Source organism: Nipponia nippon, unplaced genomic scaffold (genome assembly GCF_047370975.1).
Source record: "Nipponia nippon isolate SJK-2023a ecotype South Korea unplaced genomic scaffold, ASM4737097v1 scaffold_15, whole genome shotgun sequence".
NCBI lineage: Eukaryota > Metazoa > Chordata > Aves > Pelecaniformes > Threskiornithidae > Nipponia > Nipponia nippon.
The window spans coordinates 10,663,053-10,679,936 of NW_028262331.1; the positions used below are offsets into that span (position 1 = coordinate 10,663,053).

At 45.8% G+C, this 16,884-nt stretch overlaps 1 protein-coding gene across 1 annotated transcript in view; it reads left to right on the plus strand.

Annotated features, from left to right (window-relative positions):
• Positions 1 to 4,824: 4,824 nt before the first annotated feature.
• Positions 4,825 to 16,884, plus strand: part of KSR1 (kinase suppressor of ras 1) — a 76,075-nt gene continuing 64,015 nt past the window's right edge. Inside the window, exon 1 of the mRNA XM_087751826.1 lies at positions 4,825 to 5,271. Within this exon, the coding sequence (XP_087607952.1) occupies positions 5,014 to 5,271 (258 nt within the window). The 5' untranslated portion in view covers positions 4,825 to 5,013. The remainder of the gene's footprint in view (positions 5,272 to 16,884) is intronic.

A 16,884-nucleotide genomic window follows, 5' to 3' on the forward strand; every position in this document is an offset into this window, starting at 1 on the left:
GTCTAAACAGAAGAGACTGATGATAAACAGCAGAAAAAAGGCAGCATTATTGCAACACAGCTAATGCTAAGGCAAGACTGCAAAGCCCATGAGATTTTTCTAAAAATAAATTTTAAGTTTTTGATTTGTTTTATAGACTATTAAAATTCACATATTGGTTGCTGTAACAGCTGCAATTTTTGCTTACTCACGTGACTCCAGGAGGTGAGGTCTTACAAGATGCACACATCACTCCAGTGATCCTCCTTTCTGTCCCATTGCGAAGTTCTTTCTGTTGACCTGCCTACAGAAAACACTTGAGTGTAGCTACACAGCTAGCTTCTTGTGCCCTCCATTTGTGGAGCAAGAATTGTTTCTCTTAGACTGCCCAAACACAATGGTTTTTCCCCACCCATGAAAATTATTTTTAAGAACAACGGTAATGTTTAATTTTCACATCTCTTCCTCCATTATTCTCAGCATACAGTTCAGTTTCCTGTATCTATCCATGTCTCACCGGTATATACTACTGTCAAACCTGTGGATTTGCTGTTCCATCCCTTGCTTTTGACCTTGCCATTTTAACTGCCAGAAGACTCCTATTAAATTCCTGGGTTCTCTGATGACAGGTGATACAAAAGAAGGAAAAAATAAGCAGACAGAAAGGAGTGGGTGTTTTGCCTGCCCAGGGTGGCTTCTACTGTAATTTGGTGAGCACAAGGCTCTCCAAATGGGCAACTGAGCAGAAAAAAGTCTGTAGAAGAAGTGGACCCATGCTAAAAATTTTCTTAAAGGTGCAGGCCAAATCTTAAACTGGTATGAACTGGTTTGGCTCAGTTGCAGGCAATGGAGACATTTAAACTGGGGAAAATGGTGAGGATTTGTCCCATGACCACCATCTCACCATCTTCACTTTCTCTGTGTATCCTAAAAAGAATATCCAGCAGCATGTCTAAAAATAGGACTTAAGTTTCTCAACTTCACAGCAGACAAGCATGCCAGAACTACTGTATATGACTGTGCTGCGCTGCAATGAGAAAGGAATACTCTTACTGTCTGTGTAGGAGGAAGCCTTTGAGAGAAGAATCATCGATAATAAAGGCTTCTTTTATCTGAAACACCTAACATTTCAGCTCTTTAAATCCCAACACTGCATTTTCTTAAAACAGGTTTCTATTATGTGTTAAACACATCAAATAGAGTAATTCAGCCTCATCATCTAAATTCAGTGTTGTGATAGCTGAATGAAATTGGGGCAAGCTAGCTAAAAAGGTAATAAAAGCTTTTCATAAAAGCAGCATGTGAAATGCATCAGTGCTTTTCTTTCTTCAGGAAAAAAAAAAAGAAAAAGGTCTTTGATTTTCTCCAGTGAGCTTATGTTACTGAGCTGAAGACCCTTGATATGGTCTATAGGGCAGGACTTCCTAGAGACAATTAGCAAGGTTAGGGCTTTCTTGTGGTAGTTAGCAAAGGAAAATCCTTATCCCAGAGAACTTGGTCTGTGTGGGCAAGAGATATGGGGGGCAGTGGGGAAGAGAAATCCTTCCAGTTCTTAGGTCAGTGGCTTAACCAAGGACTTAACAGTTTTCTCTGATCCAGTTTAGGCATTCCAGATTTTATTTTTGTTTTCAAAACTATTGTTGCTTTTTGATATGCAAAAAAGGCCACTGTACACTTCACACAGGAATGAAGTACACAATGTGTTTGTGGTTCCCCTGATTCAGAAAAAAGTGGTTGTTTTCCTCTATAGAAGGCAGTTCTCATGTCTACCACACATACACTATACATTCAAGAAAAACTCCTAACAACTGCATCAATAAATGTATAATGTACAGCATGGAAAATGTTACTTCCCTGAATCTCTGGGCAAAACAGCTCATTCAGTGTGCTCACATGGCCCTTCTAGCATTGCCCAGGCACTGTATCTCTCTTTTCAAAACCTCTGATAAAGCAGTGTTTTTATCCCCCTTTTCTTATAGACAGAGAGCTGTGATTCCAGACAAATTATCAAGATTACACACAAAGTTTGTGGTGAAACAGCAACCTGAATTTAGTTGCCAATTGACATGCTGTATTTCTTTCTGTATCTTTGTTTTCAAGGCAGACTGTGAAAAAATCATAACAGGATCAACATGGTAGAATTTTAAATTGTCTGTACAAGATGCAAGATGCTAGGAAATACTGCTCACTAGGCACAAATGCTAATGAAGCTGGAATCATTTCCACCCCCCCCATTTTGAGCTGCATTCTCCAATATACATTCTCAATACAGACCTCATATGAAACACAGTGTGTTAAAGGAATTAAATAAAGACCCTAAAATAGATGTGTGTGACAGTTTAATAGAATCTGTGTTCCATCATAAGAACAGTATACGTGGATGCTCTGTCATGGCTGGTTTTGTGGATCTGGAAAAAGGGATACACTCCCTGTGAAATCCTGCTGGCCTGATCCATGAAATCACAAAAATTACACTCCCTCCCCACCCCCATGTTCACAAATGTCTGCTCCTGGTACTTCAGCATCACATCTGTTCAGTGGTCACCCTGGATGACGCAGACTGCAACTCTGTGGGACACCCAAGGTTGCAGTCCTGTGCTAACATAGCTCTGGGTTCATCTCGGCATAAGACAATGGTTCCCCTGTGGTTCAGCGTGTGCAGCTCTGCCTCTTCTTTCAGCCTTGCTACTGGAGCCAAAGCAGCTAGCTAGAACGACAGCAGCTCACTTGCGTGTAATCTGCTTCCACAGAAGAGCACTCAGAGATTCCCCGTTTCTCCTGTGAATGCGACAGCCTCACGAACATGCGAGCCAGCGAGCAATGCTGAGCAGGGACGTGAATGCATGGCGTGTATGGAGTGTTTAGTCAGCACATTTTTCATGCAGGCCCGGAGGGCAGTCTTGTATGCTGGGACTGGAATGCTGCCCACTTATGGTAGCCAGTTAATGAGGCCGGCACTCCCAACGCTGTACACAAACACTTGCAGAGAATGCCAAGTATCTTGTGATGCACAGCCCGCAATTTTCCTAGTTTGCTTTCTTATGCAATACACTCGGTTTCTTGCCCATTAACAAATGGATGCTCTCAGGTGGGTATACAGAGAATGTCTACAAGAATAATATCCCTGTTAATATAGTATTTTCCAGTTCCATGGTCACCTGTATTTGAGGATTTCAGTCTGTCAGTTCTACAAACTAAAATTTCCAGTGCTAAACTTCCAGTGCTCCTAAGAGGAGAGGGGGTAGATAAAGGCTTTTTCACAAGGTCAGAAATATGGCAGTAATAAGCAAAATAAGTTACTTTCCCAAAACCACAGGACTCATCAGATGGCAAACTAATTAAACCCTAATCCAGCAAAGCCCTTAGTGCGTATGAAATTTACCGCATGTGAATAAAGACAATGAAATCAAATACTTAACCTGACCCACATTCTTAAGAAAATTACTAAACAGCATATGCCACACTACTTGATGCAAACGCACACAAACTAATGTGGATACCAGTATCCATCTAATCCTGAGAAAAACAGCTCAGTGTCAGCTGATTTGCCCTGCTCCACTGTCTCATGTCCTATATTCATATTGTTTCCCCTTTTTTTTTTTGCATAAAACTCTCTTCTGTATTGCCACATGTGGCTCAGATGTCATTTTAGCTTTCAAAACCTAGTGTCAATCTAGTCCAAATTAAGGAGGCTAGCTGCTTCTGTCAGCAAGGTGCAACCAAATTGCCTTTCTGGATCCCTCATGTCAGATGAACAGTCCTAATTCTTCTAATAATTGTGAGATGCGTGGTTCCTGCACAGACACCTCAGTCCTGTGCGAGTCCATCAGTTAGGATATGCAACCAAATGCACCTGTAATGCAGTTCTGTACCATTTTTCTAGTTTTTCCACTGTGAAAGCTGAAACCACAGTGGTTCCACGAGGCCATAATAAAGTTGCCTCCTACTCATATGAATGAACCCACACAACTATTGCACTCAAGTGTTCATATTCACTAGAAGATGTTTATAATAATGCCCACTTCATGTACTAGACCTGCACTTATTCTTTATGAAGTAAATGTTTAGTTACCTGTGTACCTGATTGATTGATTGATTTCTAGAACATTTGGGAAAGGCTATTTTAGGAAAACTCTCTATGGCCTTAGTAAGTGACTTGTTTATAGCTAGCACTTGGTTTGTGCTGGTGTAATGGCACAGCCGTCACCAGTGACAGCAAACTCCGTAACGGCTCACACCACACCATGGACTCCAGCCCCAACAGCTCCGGCTGTGCCACGGCCACAGCAGACCACCCCATCCAGAAACGCAAAAGGAGCTTCTGTGGCAGGGCACTGACTACACACAACGCCATTTTGATGCTGTTTTTAACCTCCAGACCTTCAGGTCCTCATGGCATTTAATGTCTGCAGACACACAGATGGGCTCGCCTCATCGTGTTGTGCACAGCGCTCGTTCCAGGCTGCACCCGCCAGCTGGGCCCTCACGCCTCCGGGTGGGTTGGCCAGGCCCAGCACTGCCCCCGACCCTTTTTCCTTCAGTGGACCGGCACCGCGGGCTTCTCTAGGGCGAGCCACAAGTCCCGACATACCTGCGGGGAGGCTGAGGCAGGCTGAGAGGGCGGTGAGAGGCTGAGGCGGGCGGAGGGAGGCGCTGAGGCGGCAGCAGGGACGCTGAGGCGGGCGCTGCGGGGCTGAGGAGAGCAGAGGGAGGCGCTGAGGGGCTGAGGCGGGCGGCGGGAGGCTGAGGGGGGCGGAGAGAGGCGCTGAGGCGGGCGCCGAGGGGGCGGAGGGAGGCGGAGAGAGGCGCTGAGGCGGGCGCTGAGGGGCTGAGGCGAGGGGCGGAGCAGCCGCCGCCTGCGCGGCCCGGCCGCGGCCGCGGTGCCTCGCCGCCGTGCATGTTAATACGCGGTAATTGCCCGGAGAGGAGAGGCGGGGCGGAGCGGAGCGAACCGCCGGCTGCCCGCCCTCCCTCCCTGCTGTTCCCCCCCCCGCCGCCGCCTCCTCTCATCCCCGGCCTCCCTGATGCCGAGGAATGGATAGAGCGGCTGCCCTGCGAGCCGCCGGCATGCTGGAGAGGAAGGAGCGGAGCGGTGGCGAGGCGGCAGCCGGCGGCGGCGCGGGGCCCCGGGCGGGCGCGGCAGCGCGGGGCTTGCCGGCCGTGCGGAGCACGCTGCAGCAGTGCGGGCTGCTGCAGGACCTCATCGACATCTCGCTCTCCAACCTGCGGGGGCTCCGCACCAAGTGCGCCGCGTCCAACGACCTCACCCAGCAGGAGATCCGCACCCTGGAGGTACGGGGCTCGGCAGCCGCGGTGGGGCCGGGGGGGAGCCCCGCTATCCCCCCCCCCCCCCCCCGCCCCGGGGTGTCCGTTCCTCACGGTGGGGGGCCGAGGCCTGCCCCCTCCCTCGGCGCCCTTTCCCCTCCGCACCGGGGGCCTCCCGTCAGGGGGATGTGGGGGTGTACGCGGGAGGGAAGGACCCCGCTGCAGCCCTGTCAGTAGGGGGTCGGCCCCCTCCCCTGGCCTGTGAGGCCAGGCTGGCCGTGGCAGGGCCCCCCGCCGCTAGGAAGGCGTCCGGCGGAGCGTGGTGCTAAAGGAGAGGCGAGGGCGCGGCGGGGGAGGACAGGTGCGGGGGAGCGGCTGGGCAGGCCCCTGGGTGCCGCCTCCCGGCGCGGCGGGGCGGGCGTGGGGCGCCCCGGGCTGTCAGCGGGGTGAGCGGGGAGCGGGCCCTGGGGCCTGGAGCTGGGCTCCTGGTGTCGCTGTGAAGGTAGATGCGATCTGAGGTGGGGACCAGAGGTGACGTGAGGCTCCCGAGCAGAAAGTGGGTCGCCACATCGCCTGTCTGGGAAGAGACAGACTCACGTTTTTCCTCAGGTCTTTGGTGTTCGCTTCTGATGGCTCCTGCCCTCTACTCCAGGCCTGTCTCTCTATTCCTGGCTCGGTTTCACTGATCTAATCAGATCCTCCTTTTCACTCCGTTGGTGTGGCTGACAAACAGCATCACGGTCCGGCTCAGAGAGATGTTTGGCTGTTTAGAAAGATTATATGAAACTCTTTAAGCACAAAACATGTGCTGTTGCGATGCTTTCAAAGAAGAGCCGAATCTGTAAACGAGTCTGCATAAGTATCTAGAAAGGGAATGTGGATTTATTTTTGCTTAGGTTGTTTGACCTTTAGATACTTAAATAACATTTCCTTTTACCTTGTGTGCAGGTAGTGTTGCTCTAAGCAGAGTAAACAATCCCCCTCCCTGCTCCCTTCTTTGATAGAAGTTTCATGTAAAGGCTAATGGTCCTTTTCTCTAGCCTGATGCTGGAAGCTGTGGGGCTAGGGGGCCTTTAGGGGCCTTTAGGAAGAAAGATCATTGCAACAGTGCGACTGTAACAAACATACATGCTGCATCCGTCACATGAGAAATGAGGGTTGGGAAAAAAAATTGTGAAACAATAGGTGGTAGGTAGCTTTTGGCACAACCTCTTGGAAATCTATCATTCTTCCTTCTCTCTTCCTCTGCCTTTTTTGTGGGTTATTTGTTTTGTAGGGTGTTTTGTTTTGTTTTTTCAAATTTGTAGCACTCTCTTTCCTCCTGCCACCTCCAAATAGCATTCAAAAGGCTGTTCTTTATAAAACAATGTTTGTGTAGGCTTTTGGCGACCCTACTGACGGCCTTCATGCTCAAACAATGTCAATCAGCATCATTTTGGAAAATGATCATCAGTATTTTGCTGGTGGACCTGTTCTAAAAGGAAACCTTTATTCACAAGGGATAAAGGCCTGCTATCACCTTCAGGCTCTTCTTAGAGCAACAAAAGCTGTTTCTAGTGATAGTTGTTGAGTGTGTGCATGCATTCCTCTTAAACATTTATCTGCTTAAAGAAATGGGTGCCGCATTAACTGATGATCATAAAATTTATGATCAGAAAAAATCTTAGCTGAAAAAATTCTCTTTGATGCACGGTCCAGTATATGATTTCTCTGGGAATTCAACCAAGTACGGGATCTCTGCCAACATGTGAAGCTACGGGCATGGATATAGACTGCGTGCCCTTTGCTCTGTTCAGTTGCCTGTACCAAAATCCATGTTGTCAAGCATAGCCCCAGTCATGCGCTTAGCTCTGCACCGGTCTGCAGTGGATTTGTCTGCAGATGCAGAGCAGAGAACCAGACTGTAGGAGATGAGGGTCTGTGTTTACTGCCCTAAGTTGTAATTTCCCCATGGTGCCCCAGAGGGTGGTGGGCTGCGGTGTTGTCTCAAGTACCAGGTGGCCTGCCTGTGGCATCACGCGGTGTCGTGACTGTGCCTTGGTTAGTGTGTCAGAAATGCATGTGTGGTCATACGCATTTGCCTATCAGATCACATCAGTAGAGGCAGGTGCTCCGATATTGCAGGGAGCCAGTGTTACTGATGGTTTGACTGGTGCGCGGCTCTGTGCAGACTGTAGGCAACTCCTCAAGAGTCAGTAGCTTAACCAGAAGCTAGGAGCTCGGGGGTCTCCCGTGCCTGCTGTGGTTCTCTGGGTGGCCTCGATGCGTCGCCGAATGGCTCTGTGGGTCATGATTAGTGGCTATTAGTGGCATGGTTGCTGGGCCTGCAAGCCTCGTCTGTACTTTGGGTTTGAATCTACACGTGTCTTCTGTTCTTGTGCGGAAACTTTTTCATGGAGAAAGTTATGAAAACTTAGCTGCATCAGTATAACTGGTAAACTGTGTAGCAAAGCCACAAGGAAATGATAAAACATGAGATAGATAAAAGCAGCAAACTGGAAGCAGGAAGTACTGGTTTGGGAAGGGAGGGGACTTGACTCTGGAAGTCAAAGAAGTAGCTCTTGAGGCCAAATGCGAGGCTGCACGTGTGTGATTTGAAGACAGTCCAATATACTAAGTAAAAAATCAGTTTATTGATTTCACTTTTGTTTTTATTCAAAGGGACGAAAAGGCAGGGAAGCTTCTGTAATACGATTTATATATAGCTCATATATCTCTGAAAGTTGTGTAATGTCTAGTTTTGGTCTCAAAACCGTGAACTTAACAGGTAAAGGGATATCTCCTTGAACACAATCTTCTATATTCGTGAACCGCAGGCCTTTGGACCATCCATGCATGGGGGTGAATGCTGTCAGGTGGACGTGGCTGTCTAAACTCTATCCCAGTGCAGGTCAGCCAGCAGTGCATGCCCATTGCCATTTCTAATCCCAAGGTTAACACAGCCCTGAAGTAAAGTTCTGAAAGTAGTTGTAATGTGAATGGAATCAATAGCCTAAAACACCAGTTAAATTCATCTAAAAGCTTGTGTTATTTTATTTTTTTACACTCGATGTACTGGCTTGGTCCTTTTGGCACCACTTCCCTCTGTGCCTGTTCACAGCTTAGATAGCTGTCATGTATACCACATGTTTCATAACGTGTGTGTGTGTGTTTCAAAGTTAAGAACATCAACCTAACTAAAGGTATTTGAGTGCCTGCTTATTTCCCTCCCAATTTATTGAAACGCTCTAAGCCCTTCCTCATTCCTCTTGTGTATAAAGTCTTCTCAAAATAAAGCACATGGTAGATAAGGATTTCAAACTGGGACCTTGACAGGTAAAGATAAGCACTCACAGTAGCTCACATGAGCACAGGGAGAACTTTCTGTAATACCGAAAGAGGCGGGGGGAAAGAAAGGGCTATGGGAATTGCTTGCAAATAATGTGTTGAGTATAGATGTGTTATGTGAGCTGACCCTGTTTCACATGTAGGAAGGCCGTTTCTTAGAAGGGCAGGGAGTTTCCCTGTAGTGGAAAGTAGATTGTGTTAGTTTGGTTATTAGCAGAGTAGGTTCTCTGATGTGACTAGGTCTTGTATTTTTTTAAAAAGTTTTATGTTTTCTGCCAAATACGTGCTTGAGTCTTTTTCTTTTTACCCAACGCTTTGGTATATGGCTTGCTTTCAGTTCTGTCCTAACAGGTTTACTCACTTCTCAAGTCGACTACAAAACTGAAATGGAAAATAATGGTAATTTTAACCCATACGTAACAGAGCAAAAAATGTCTTGCCATGTGGTGAGCATCCAAAGTTGCTCCAAGCATCCTTGCAAAGAAACGATTCTGTCAGTCTTTAGCTCTGTCCCTGCGCTAATCCCTTGCATGACTCTTAAATTGGTTTTGCAAAGTTAGAAGCGTGTTATTGTTAGCCCTATTCCTTTGAAAAAGCATTATCTTTCTTGATTCATTTATCTGGTTAGGAAGCTGATAGTGGGACTAGACTTGACATCTGTAGTGAAGCACATGAAACTTCTAACACTGCAGCTCAAGCCGTTGGAGGTGAGGAGGAGAATACAGTCCTGTGTGCTGGCTGCAGGGAAGGTTCCTATGGTTTCTCAGTCTCTTCTGCTGGAAACAGCATGGCTGGTTTGGTAAACTTTGGGAATTACCAGGCTACGTGGGACACCCCCCCCCTACTTCTAACTGTGGCAAAGATGAGGCAGGACCAGGCTGAACTGAGACCTAGAGTGTATTTAGATTGCAGATGTATTTTCTTTGTACCTTGGTTCTTGCATCGTAAGAGCTAACTGCAGTGTTTCTGGCATGGAAGCTGACTCCAAACTGGTTATGGTGGGAGTGTCAGGGTGGGGCGGTAGCACGCATTGCTAAGATCTGCCTGCTCTTTAAGAAAAACTGTCCTCATTGCTCTTTGGCTGGACCATGTCTGTGATAGAGACACTCTTGGCCCCATGTGCAGAGATCACTTTGACTTCTTTCTCAGGACTGTCTTCTCTGCAGCACCTCCAGAAAATATAACACCAGATCAGAAAGCCTGACTCCAGCTGTGCTGTGTCACAAATAAGTAAGTCTATGCCTCCACAAATCGGTCTTTCTTATTGGATGAATGATACCTGTGGATGAATGATACCTGTGGATTAAATATGTTTGAACTTGCTTTGGCATTATCTCAATTCATTTGGCAATTTGGCTCGAAAAGGCTTATCTCTTACCCAGCAATCTCTAAGCAGAAACCAATGCTTTGAAGATGGGGGGAGGCATGAGAGGAAGAGGAATTGTAATAGTTCAAACTTGCAGACTGGAAGTTGGGCATGCGGTATGCATAAGAAAAGGAGGACTGCGTGTTTGTAAATTGGAAGTAGTGGGAGTAGTGAATTTTTCAGGCCAAACTGCAACCTGTAGCCACACGTTTATGAGCCTTGTTCAGCTGAAAAGACTTCCTTTTCCAGCGGGTCTTACATAAGAGGAGTCTCTTACTTCATCTTACTTTTTGCATATATGCAATGCACTTGTTTTTCTTAAAGGTGTCTTCTTTTTTGTAGGACTCTTTTTCCTAAATTTGTGCGCTTGTTTGTATAAGATAGGCTTCAACAGAGATTCTCTTTGACTTGGAAAGAGGGAGAACCATATATTATTATCAAGTCTGTAGACATCATCTCTTCTTTGTGACAATGTGTCTCTGTATGTGATCAGAATTTGCACATCATAATGGAATTTAGCTCATCTCCTACCATTGATTTTGTATAAATGTTGACACCAGAAGTCAGCAGCAGTGTTTTAACTTACCTGGAATTTCCAGGACGAGCTCTGATGAGTAGGTTATCATCAAGATGAAGATACGACAAGGGGGCCTCTCTTCACTTTTTTGTTGAGGTCTATATGTACTTCTCGCCTTGGGTTGGATTCTACGATGCACTGATTGAGAAGCAAGAAAAGAGGTGTCAGAGTAAGGCTTTGTGCTACCTTTGTCTCTCTAAGACCGCTTGTGTGGTCACTGGATTACATTAAAACAGAATTATTCCTGCTCATCTTCATGCAGAGGCAGCTTGGAGACCCTTTTCAGCAACTGAATTCCAATAAAGAATTTCAGCAGAGCCTGGCGTTCAGACCTCTGTACGTACGTGCCTACACACACTAACAGGAACCCACAGTCTGTCGCGCCAGACAAGCCTCAGTCTCCACATAAAATTTCTAATGTTTATTGCATGTTCAGAATTGATCTAATCAGTGAAGTAGCCCGACTTGAATCTCAGCTGTATCTAGCTAAACTCATGGATGCAACCAAGCTTGCACAGATACCACCTGAGCAGAACTTGGTCTGCTACTCAAGTTCAAATGCTAGCTATGAACTGCATTTTACACAAGGAAAACCCTGATTAGTGTTACAGCTGCATACTAGTGACAAATTTACAGCTATGAGTCAGCATGTTGGTACACAAATTTATCACCTGCTCTTGTTCATAAATAGGAACACTTAACAAAAGAAGTCATGTGACACACCAAATTATTTAGGGAATAGTTATGTTTAAAATCATATTTCCAGCATAGACCATGTAATCTTTCAGATTCTTGAGGGATAAACCCTCACCTTTCCTTTAAGGCTAAAATTTCTTATTCTTATTTTCAGCCCATAGGGGATTTTTTTTTTTACTAAAAGGAAAATTGTAATGAAAGCAAGGCTGGCTATGTCTCACTGTTTTGGGGGTTGGAGAATGTATTGGCTAGATTACTGCTGTGGTGAAAGGCACAGAATGATCTGTAGATGACACCACCCAGAGATACTGACTCAGACATCTCCTAGAGACTTCCCTCCCTGCTCATTTCTCACTCCCGTGGAGTAATCCCACACAGTCGATGCTACCAGCAGCTCAGTGTCGCCGTGGCTAGCAAATCGGGGAAACAGAGGCTCTTTGAGCCTGGAAACACACCTCTTCCAAAAGAAATGGGTAGTTCTTCCAAGACATAACTTGTGAGCAGTTGTGCATAGAAGTGTCGTGAGCACTCCTCCTTCTTGGCGGGAGTCTGAACCTAGTCAAAGACTAGCTCAGTGTGATTAAGAAACAGTTTGGCAATCTGGCTTGGCTTTGACTGCAGCTATTCCTTATTGGCATAGCTTGGGTGAGGGTGGGTGGTGGGTTGTAGTCCGTGCCCCCAGAATCTAGGACAGGATCAGTCCCAAGTTTAAACTAGAGAAACTCTGTAACGCTGATAAGGTGGGAGGACAACTGTGAACCACCAACGTATATAGGTGGTCAGATACGTCTTTTACCTTAAGCTGGAGCTGCACAGAGCTCCTGTGCCACCTACAGATCCCAGAGGCATGTCCCAGCCCAGCTGTACTCCCACTGTACACACTCCAAGGAACATGAAGTAATCATCGGTGCAGCTGTAGTGTTCACTTGAACCTGTGCTAGTTGACACAGTCACCGGTTCTGTGGCTGAGTTCACTGTCTACGTTGTAAACCTCCTTTTTGCACAAGCTGTTTAAACTGAACCCTGGAGCGTTCCTGAGCTGGAAACTCAAACCTTAGCTTAGGCCCTAATCTCTCTGGGCATGTGTGTATCACAGCCTAGATAACAGATGTCTTTTGTTCATCTTTCTCTAAGCGCAGCGCATGTATCTGAAGACTGAGCTATCGGGGCTGTAGGTAGATGGAAGATGCAAATGTCGTTGGACTTGCACACCTGAGCTCAAGACTGTTCAACTAGCAACATGACCTATACAGTGATGCTTTAAATTGCTGTTGAAATCAATGTGGTTATGCAAGTGCACAGGAGATGAGGAGCTGGCTAGTATTTTTGCTTCCAAAAAGTGAGTGTTTTGGGTTTTTTTTGTTGTTTTTTAAAAGGGGGAGAGCAGAGGGAGAGACACTAGATGGAAATAGCTTGCAGCTGGCTGCAGAAGTGTACAAGTTTAGGGATTGTGATGTTCAGCATAGTGGGCAAAGCACATGATAGCAGAAGGATATTAGTGTTAGTGTGGAAAAGACTAAAACAGAACTCAAAGCCAGAATATTTACTTGCTTTGGCTCTGTTTGAGCCTTTTCAGGTGTTAGTCAGGATATCATTCAAAATACCTAAAATTACTTGTTTCCTACAAAATAAAGCCACAATGGCAGGTAAAAGCAGCCAGCTTTTCAATAGAACTCTCCCCACCTAAATATGGGCTGATGAATTTTGTAGCTTGGCTATCAACACTTTTGGTCAGCCAAAAGTGATTGGGGAAGGGGGTGTAACAGATGGTGCATGCAGAATGTGTACTTAGATGGCTGTGACTCAAATACACTTTCCATGCTTTAATGAATGAGAGGAAGAAAAGAGACAGCTTCCTGTTGTGTTGGGGTTTTTTTTTGTTTTTTTTTTTTTTTAGCAGTGCTTTTCCTAAAAGGAGAAAACAAGGAGTTTCATGTGTTTCTTCTGGTTATCCTTGGGGAGGTGGTTGGAGGGACAGTGTTGAGGGCTGGGGCTGAACCCCATTGCAGGCCCATGGCAGCCTTGGTGACTCCTTGTCATTGCCTTGAATTTTTTTTTCTGTGAGCATGTCGTCTTCTGAACCCTCCCCTTAGACAGAGATAAAGGCTGCTGTGGCCCATCACAGTGCAAAATAAGCCATTGACCAGGATGTCCTAGTTTTAAATTTCAGTAGGGAGAATCTTTCTTGATGCTCTACGTTTTAAAGGACTAATTCCAAGTCTGCTGAGACTCACCACTGGGGCTACGCCGTGTTTGCATGTGTCTACAGGGAAATGCTAGCTTGCCCTAAGTTAGGGCAGTGACTGTCCAGAAGGTAGTTGAACGATAGTTATTCTTTTAATGTCAGTATAAATGGAATTACAAATATCCTCTGCAGAACCTCCCTGGTGTAACTCAGAGAACAGTTGCAACGAAGCTGCTTCGTGCCCGTTAGCCGTTCCCTGTCTGCTTTCAGGGTTCTGCAGGCAGAATTGGACCCACTGCCTCCATCTTGCTTTTGGTACTCTTAAATTTGCATTTAAAGTTAAAAGATAGCTGTCTTTTCTCTCAGGAATGTATTCTAAAGTGGACAGAGGCCAGGTCTCTGTCATTCCTTTTCTGCCTAGAAAGAAAATCGAATTTGTACTGTGTGCATCTTGGGGAAGCAGAGAAGAATCACAGGACACGTAATCAGTAGAATAAGGAATCATACTTTGATCAGGGGCTACAGAGTGCCTCTGATATGACGATTATTAGTTATCCCAAATGGAAGAGCTCTAATAGCAGAAGCTGAGAGATCCACTTCAGAGCAGTGGTTAACATGACAGTGAGGAATCTTGCTGCGATGCAGCAGATCCGGGCTCTGATCTGATCTGACCTGACGCTGCCGAAACAGGTGATTGACCACAGTTTTCAGAATGCAGCCAGGAGCCTCTGCTCTGGGTCCCTGAAGATCTTCAGAAGCCTTTGGCCAGTAAGTTTAACAGCACAGGCAAGCACTTTCCTGCCCAGTTCTACTTTCCTTATGTGCTTCTAAAACATGGGTTTGTTGATTTATCAAAGAACTTTCACTTCTGTTTGAAGCAATCTAAATTTAGAAAGGAAGTCTTGAGCTTCTCATTGCTGCTGTGTGTGTGGGCTATTGTTGAGGCTTGCAGATTCCAGTGTGAGGTTTTATTTTTAGTTATTAATGATGATGAATAAGCTGGAAAGAAGAAATAATATGTTTTACAGATTGAGAACTTCAACTAGGCATCACCGCTAAAGATATTAGATAGGGGAAATAAATGGATCTGACAGTAAGTACAGTTACTGGAAGATGTGCGTCCGTGCCCCTTAGGCTGCCTTGTAGTGCCCTAGGAGAACCTCTCCACACCTGTTTCTCTACTCATCCTTAAAGCATGGAGAATTTTCTAGCAACAATTTTCATCTTCCGGAGCAGTGTTTTATTCTTTTTACCTTTAGAGTAAACTAGAGGACTAAATCCTGCTTTTGGATACAGTTGCATAGCTCCACTGGAGTAAGTAGAAGTAGCAAGTTTTTGTTGCTTAAAGCTTCCTGACTTTTTTAGACATCTCCCTCTTAAAAAGCGTTCTTCATCTGCCAAGAAAAACATTTCAGTTTTCGGGCCTTTTGTCTTTCTGACCAAAACTGAAATTTTCCACAAAGTAAAACATTTCTTATGAAGACTTTTAACTTTAACTCTCCCATGATTTCTATAGAGACAGTTCTGAGTGCCCCAGAACAGCACCAGCTAGTAGTATCAGACTCTCGTAGTGCAGGTGCAGATCATATGCAATGCTTTTTCCCCTCATTTTAGCAAATTCTGGAAGCTATGCCCTTGCCTATTCTCCCTTGTTTTAAGGAAATGACTAAAATACACAGGTATTGTCACCAGGAGACTGATCGTTTTGGGGAGATCTGCATAGGCCTTCAACCTGCTCCCTTTGGAAAAAGAACGGTTTCGTTGGTTGGTTGGTTGGTTGGTTGTTTTTGTTTTCCCTTTTCCACTGAAACACAAGGGTGTCTATAAGCGCTCTGGAAGAGGAAGGAGGTCATAGTGTTGAAGTAAGCCCAGGTGAGCACAAACACCAAAGACTTTTAGTATTTGCTCACACAACTGAGCTGAGAGAAACCCCAGAGTAGATATCAAAGGGCTTGTCAACCCCATTTGTATTAAGCCAGGACATTATGTGCATTACAACTGGTTTCGTCTTGCTTTGTGGGTCAAGTGTAATATTTGTAGAACCACTGGCTGACTGCTACAGGCCTGATTTAAGCACTGTGGTATTGGTGGCATTTTGTATGGGTGTAATGAGGCCGAGTTTGTGGGACACCTCTCAGTGCACCCTAAATTCCTGGGCTGTTTGCAGTCATGGCCAGTAACTTGAGTGGAATCTGTGGAAACGAAGGTTTGGAGGGAGAAAGGAGAGCTGCTGTAAGCCCAGGTCATTAGCTACTGCACTGAAACACTGGCTGGATTTGTAGATATTTCTTATAATGATGTTGAACACACCTCTGTAGCAGTAATTACCTATTTGCATCTAACTAAATGGGCCTTATCAGTTGTCATCTGCCAATCTATAACTGGCGGCATAGCTAACTTAGCAAGAGCTAGCTGAATACTTTTACTAGGGTGACACTAATATTTAGTTTTTGATTCTTATGGAAACTAAATCTACAACACTATTCTGCTGCCAAGGCATGCTGCAGTTCCACTGATGTGTTCTTTCCTTATTTTTTTCCTACTGTGTTATTCAAATGGCCTCAGTTGCCAAGAATAACTAGTTTGTGGTCTGAGGTGAAGAGCTTTGAAGCTAATGGACACCTCGCAACGTAAGATTTCAAATTGAAGGTAGTAGCATCTATCCCTTCATTGGAGTGAGAAATGAGTACTTGGGCAGCAGCAATGCAGTGGTGATGCAGCACTGCTCTTAGCTGAAGTCCGCGGTAGTGTTACAGTGCTCCTTGCAGCTCCTCTCTGTAGTCGAGCCGCACTGCCTCTGCTGTGTTCCTTAGTGAAGGGGCAGATCCTGCCTGTAGCATTTTACTAACAGATTTTTCAGTGTCCATTTGAACTGCTGTGCCAAGAAGGCTGAGTTGAGAGACACTTAACATCTGGGTTTGAGGCACCCAGGTTTTCGTGGCAGCACAGGGAAGAGAAGGCAGAGCTGACAACTGCAAGATATTCCTTCTTAAAGCCACGTACAGAAATTACTTTGATCGTTGCTGTGGTAGTCAACTTTGTGATGCAGTGGAGCACCTACGAGCTGTTTGGAACAGGGGGTGAGGAAGACTGAGAAGAGGAAGCATCAACCAGTGCTGGTGGCTGAGGTGTCTGATGGCATGCCTGGTCCTGCAGGAATTGAGCAGTAAGGGCTCTAAAACATGCTGACCACCCACTGTTGCGGGTGCTCTTGCCCAGAGAGTTCAGGGTTGACACACTGCTGATGTACAGCTCTTTGGGAGGAAAAGGGATGTAAAATGCCTGTTACCTGTCTGGCTCCAGAGGCCAGGTTTTTTAACCCCTCACTTCACTGACTTTAACATCTGATTAAGGCAGCTGAAGTTCTGACCAGAATGCTGGCTCTTCCTTGCAGAGGTAAAGGCAGGCCCCTTTCCAGATAGGCTGGAAGCGTGTGCAATGCGGCAGCCTGAGCTCTGTGGCAACAGAGCCCTACTAATTGCCTGAGGC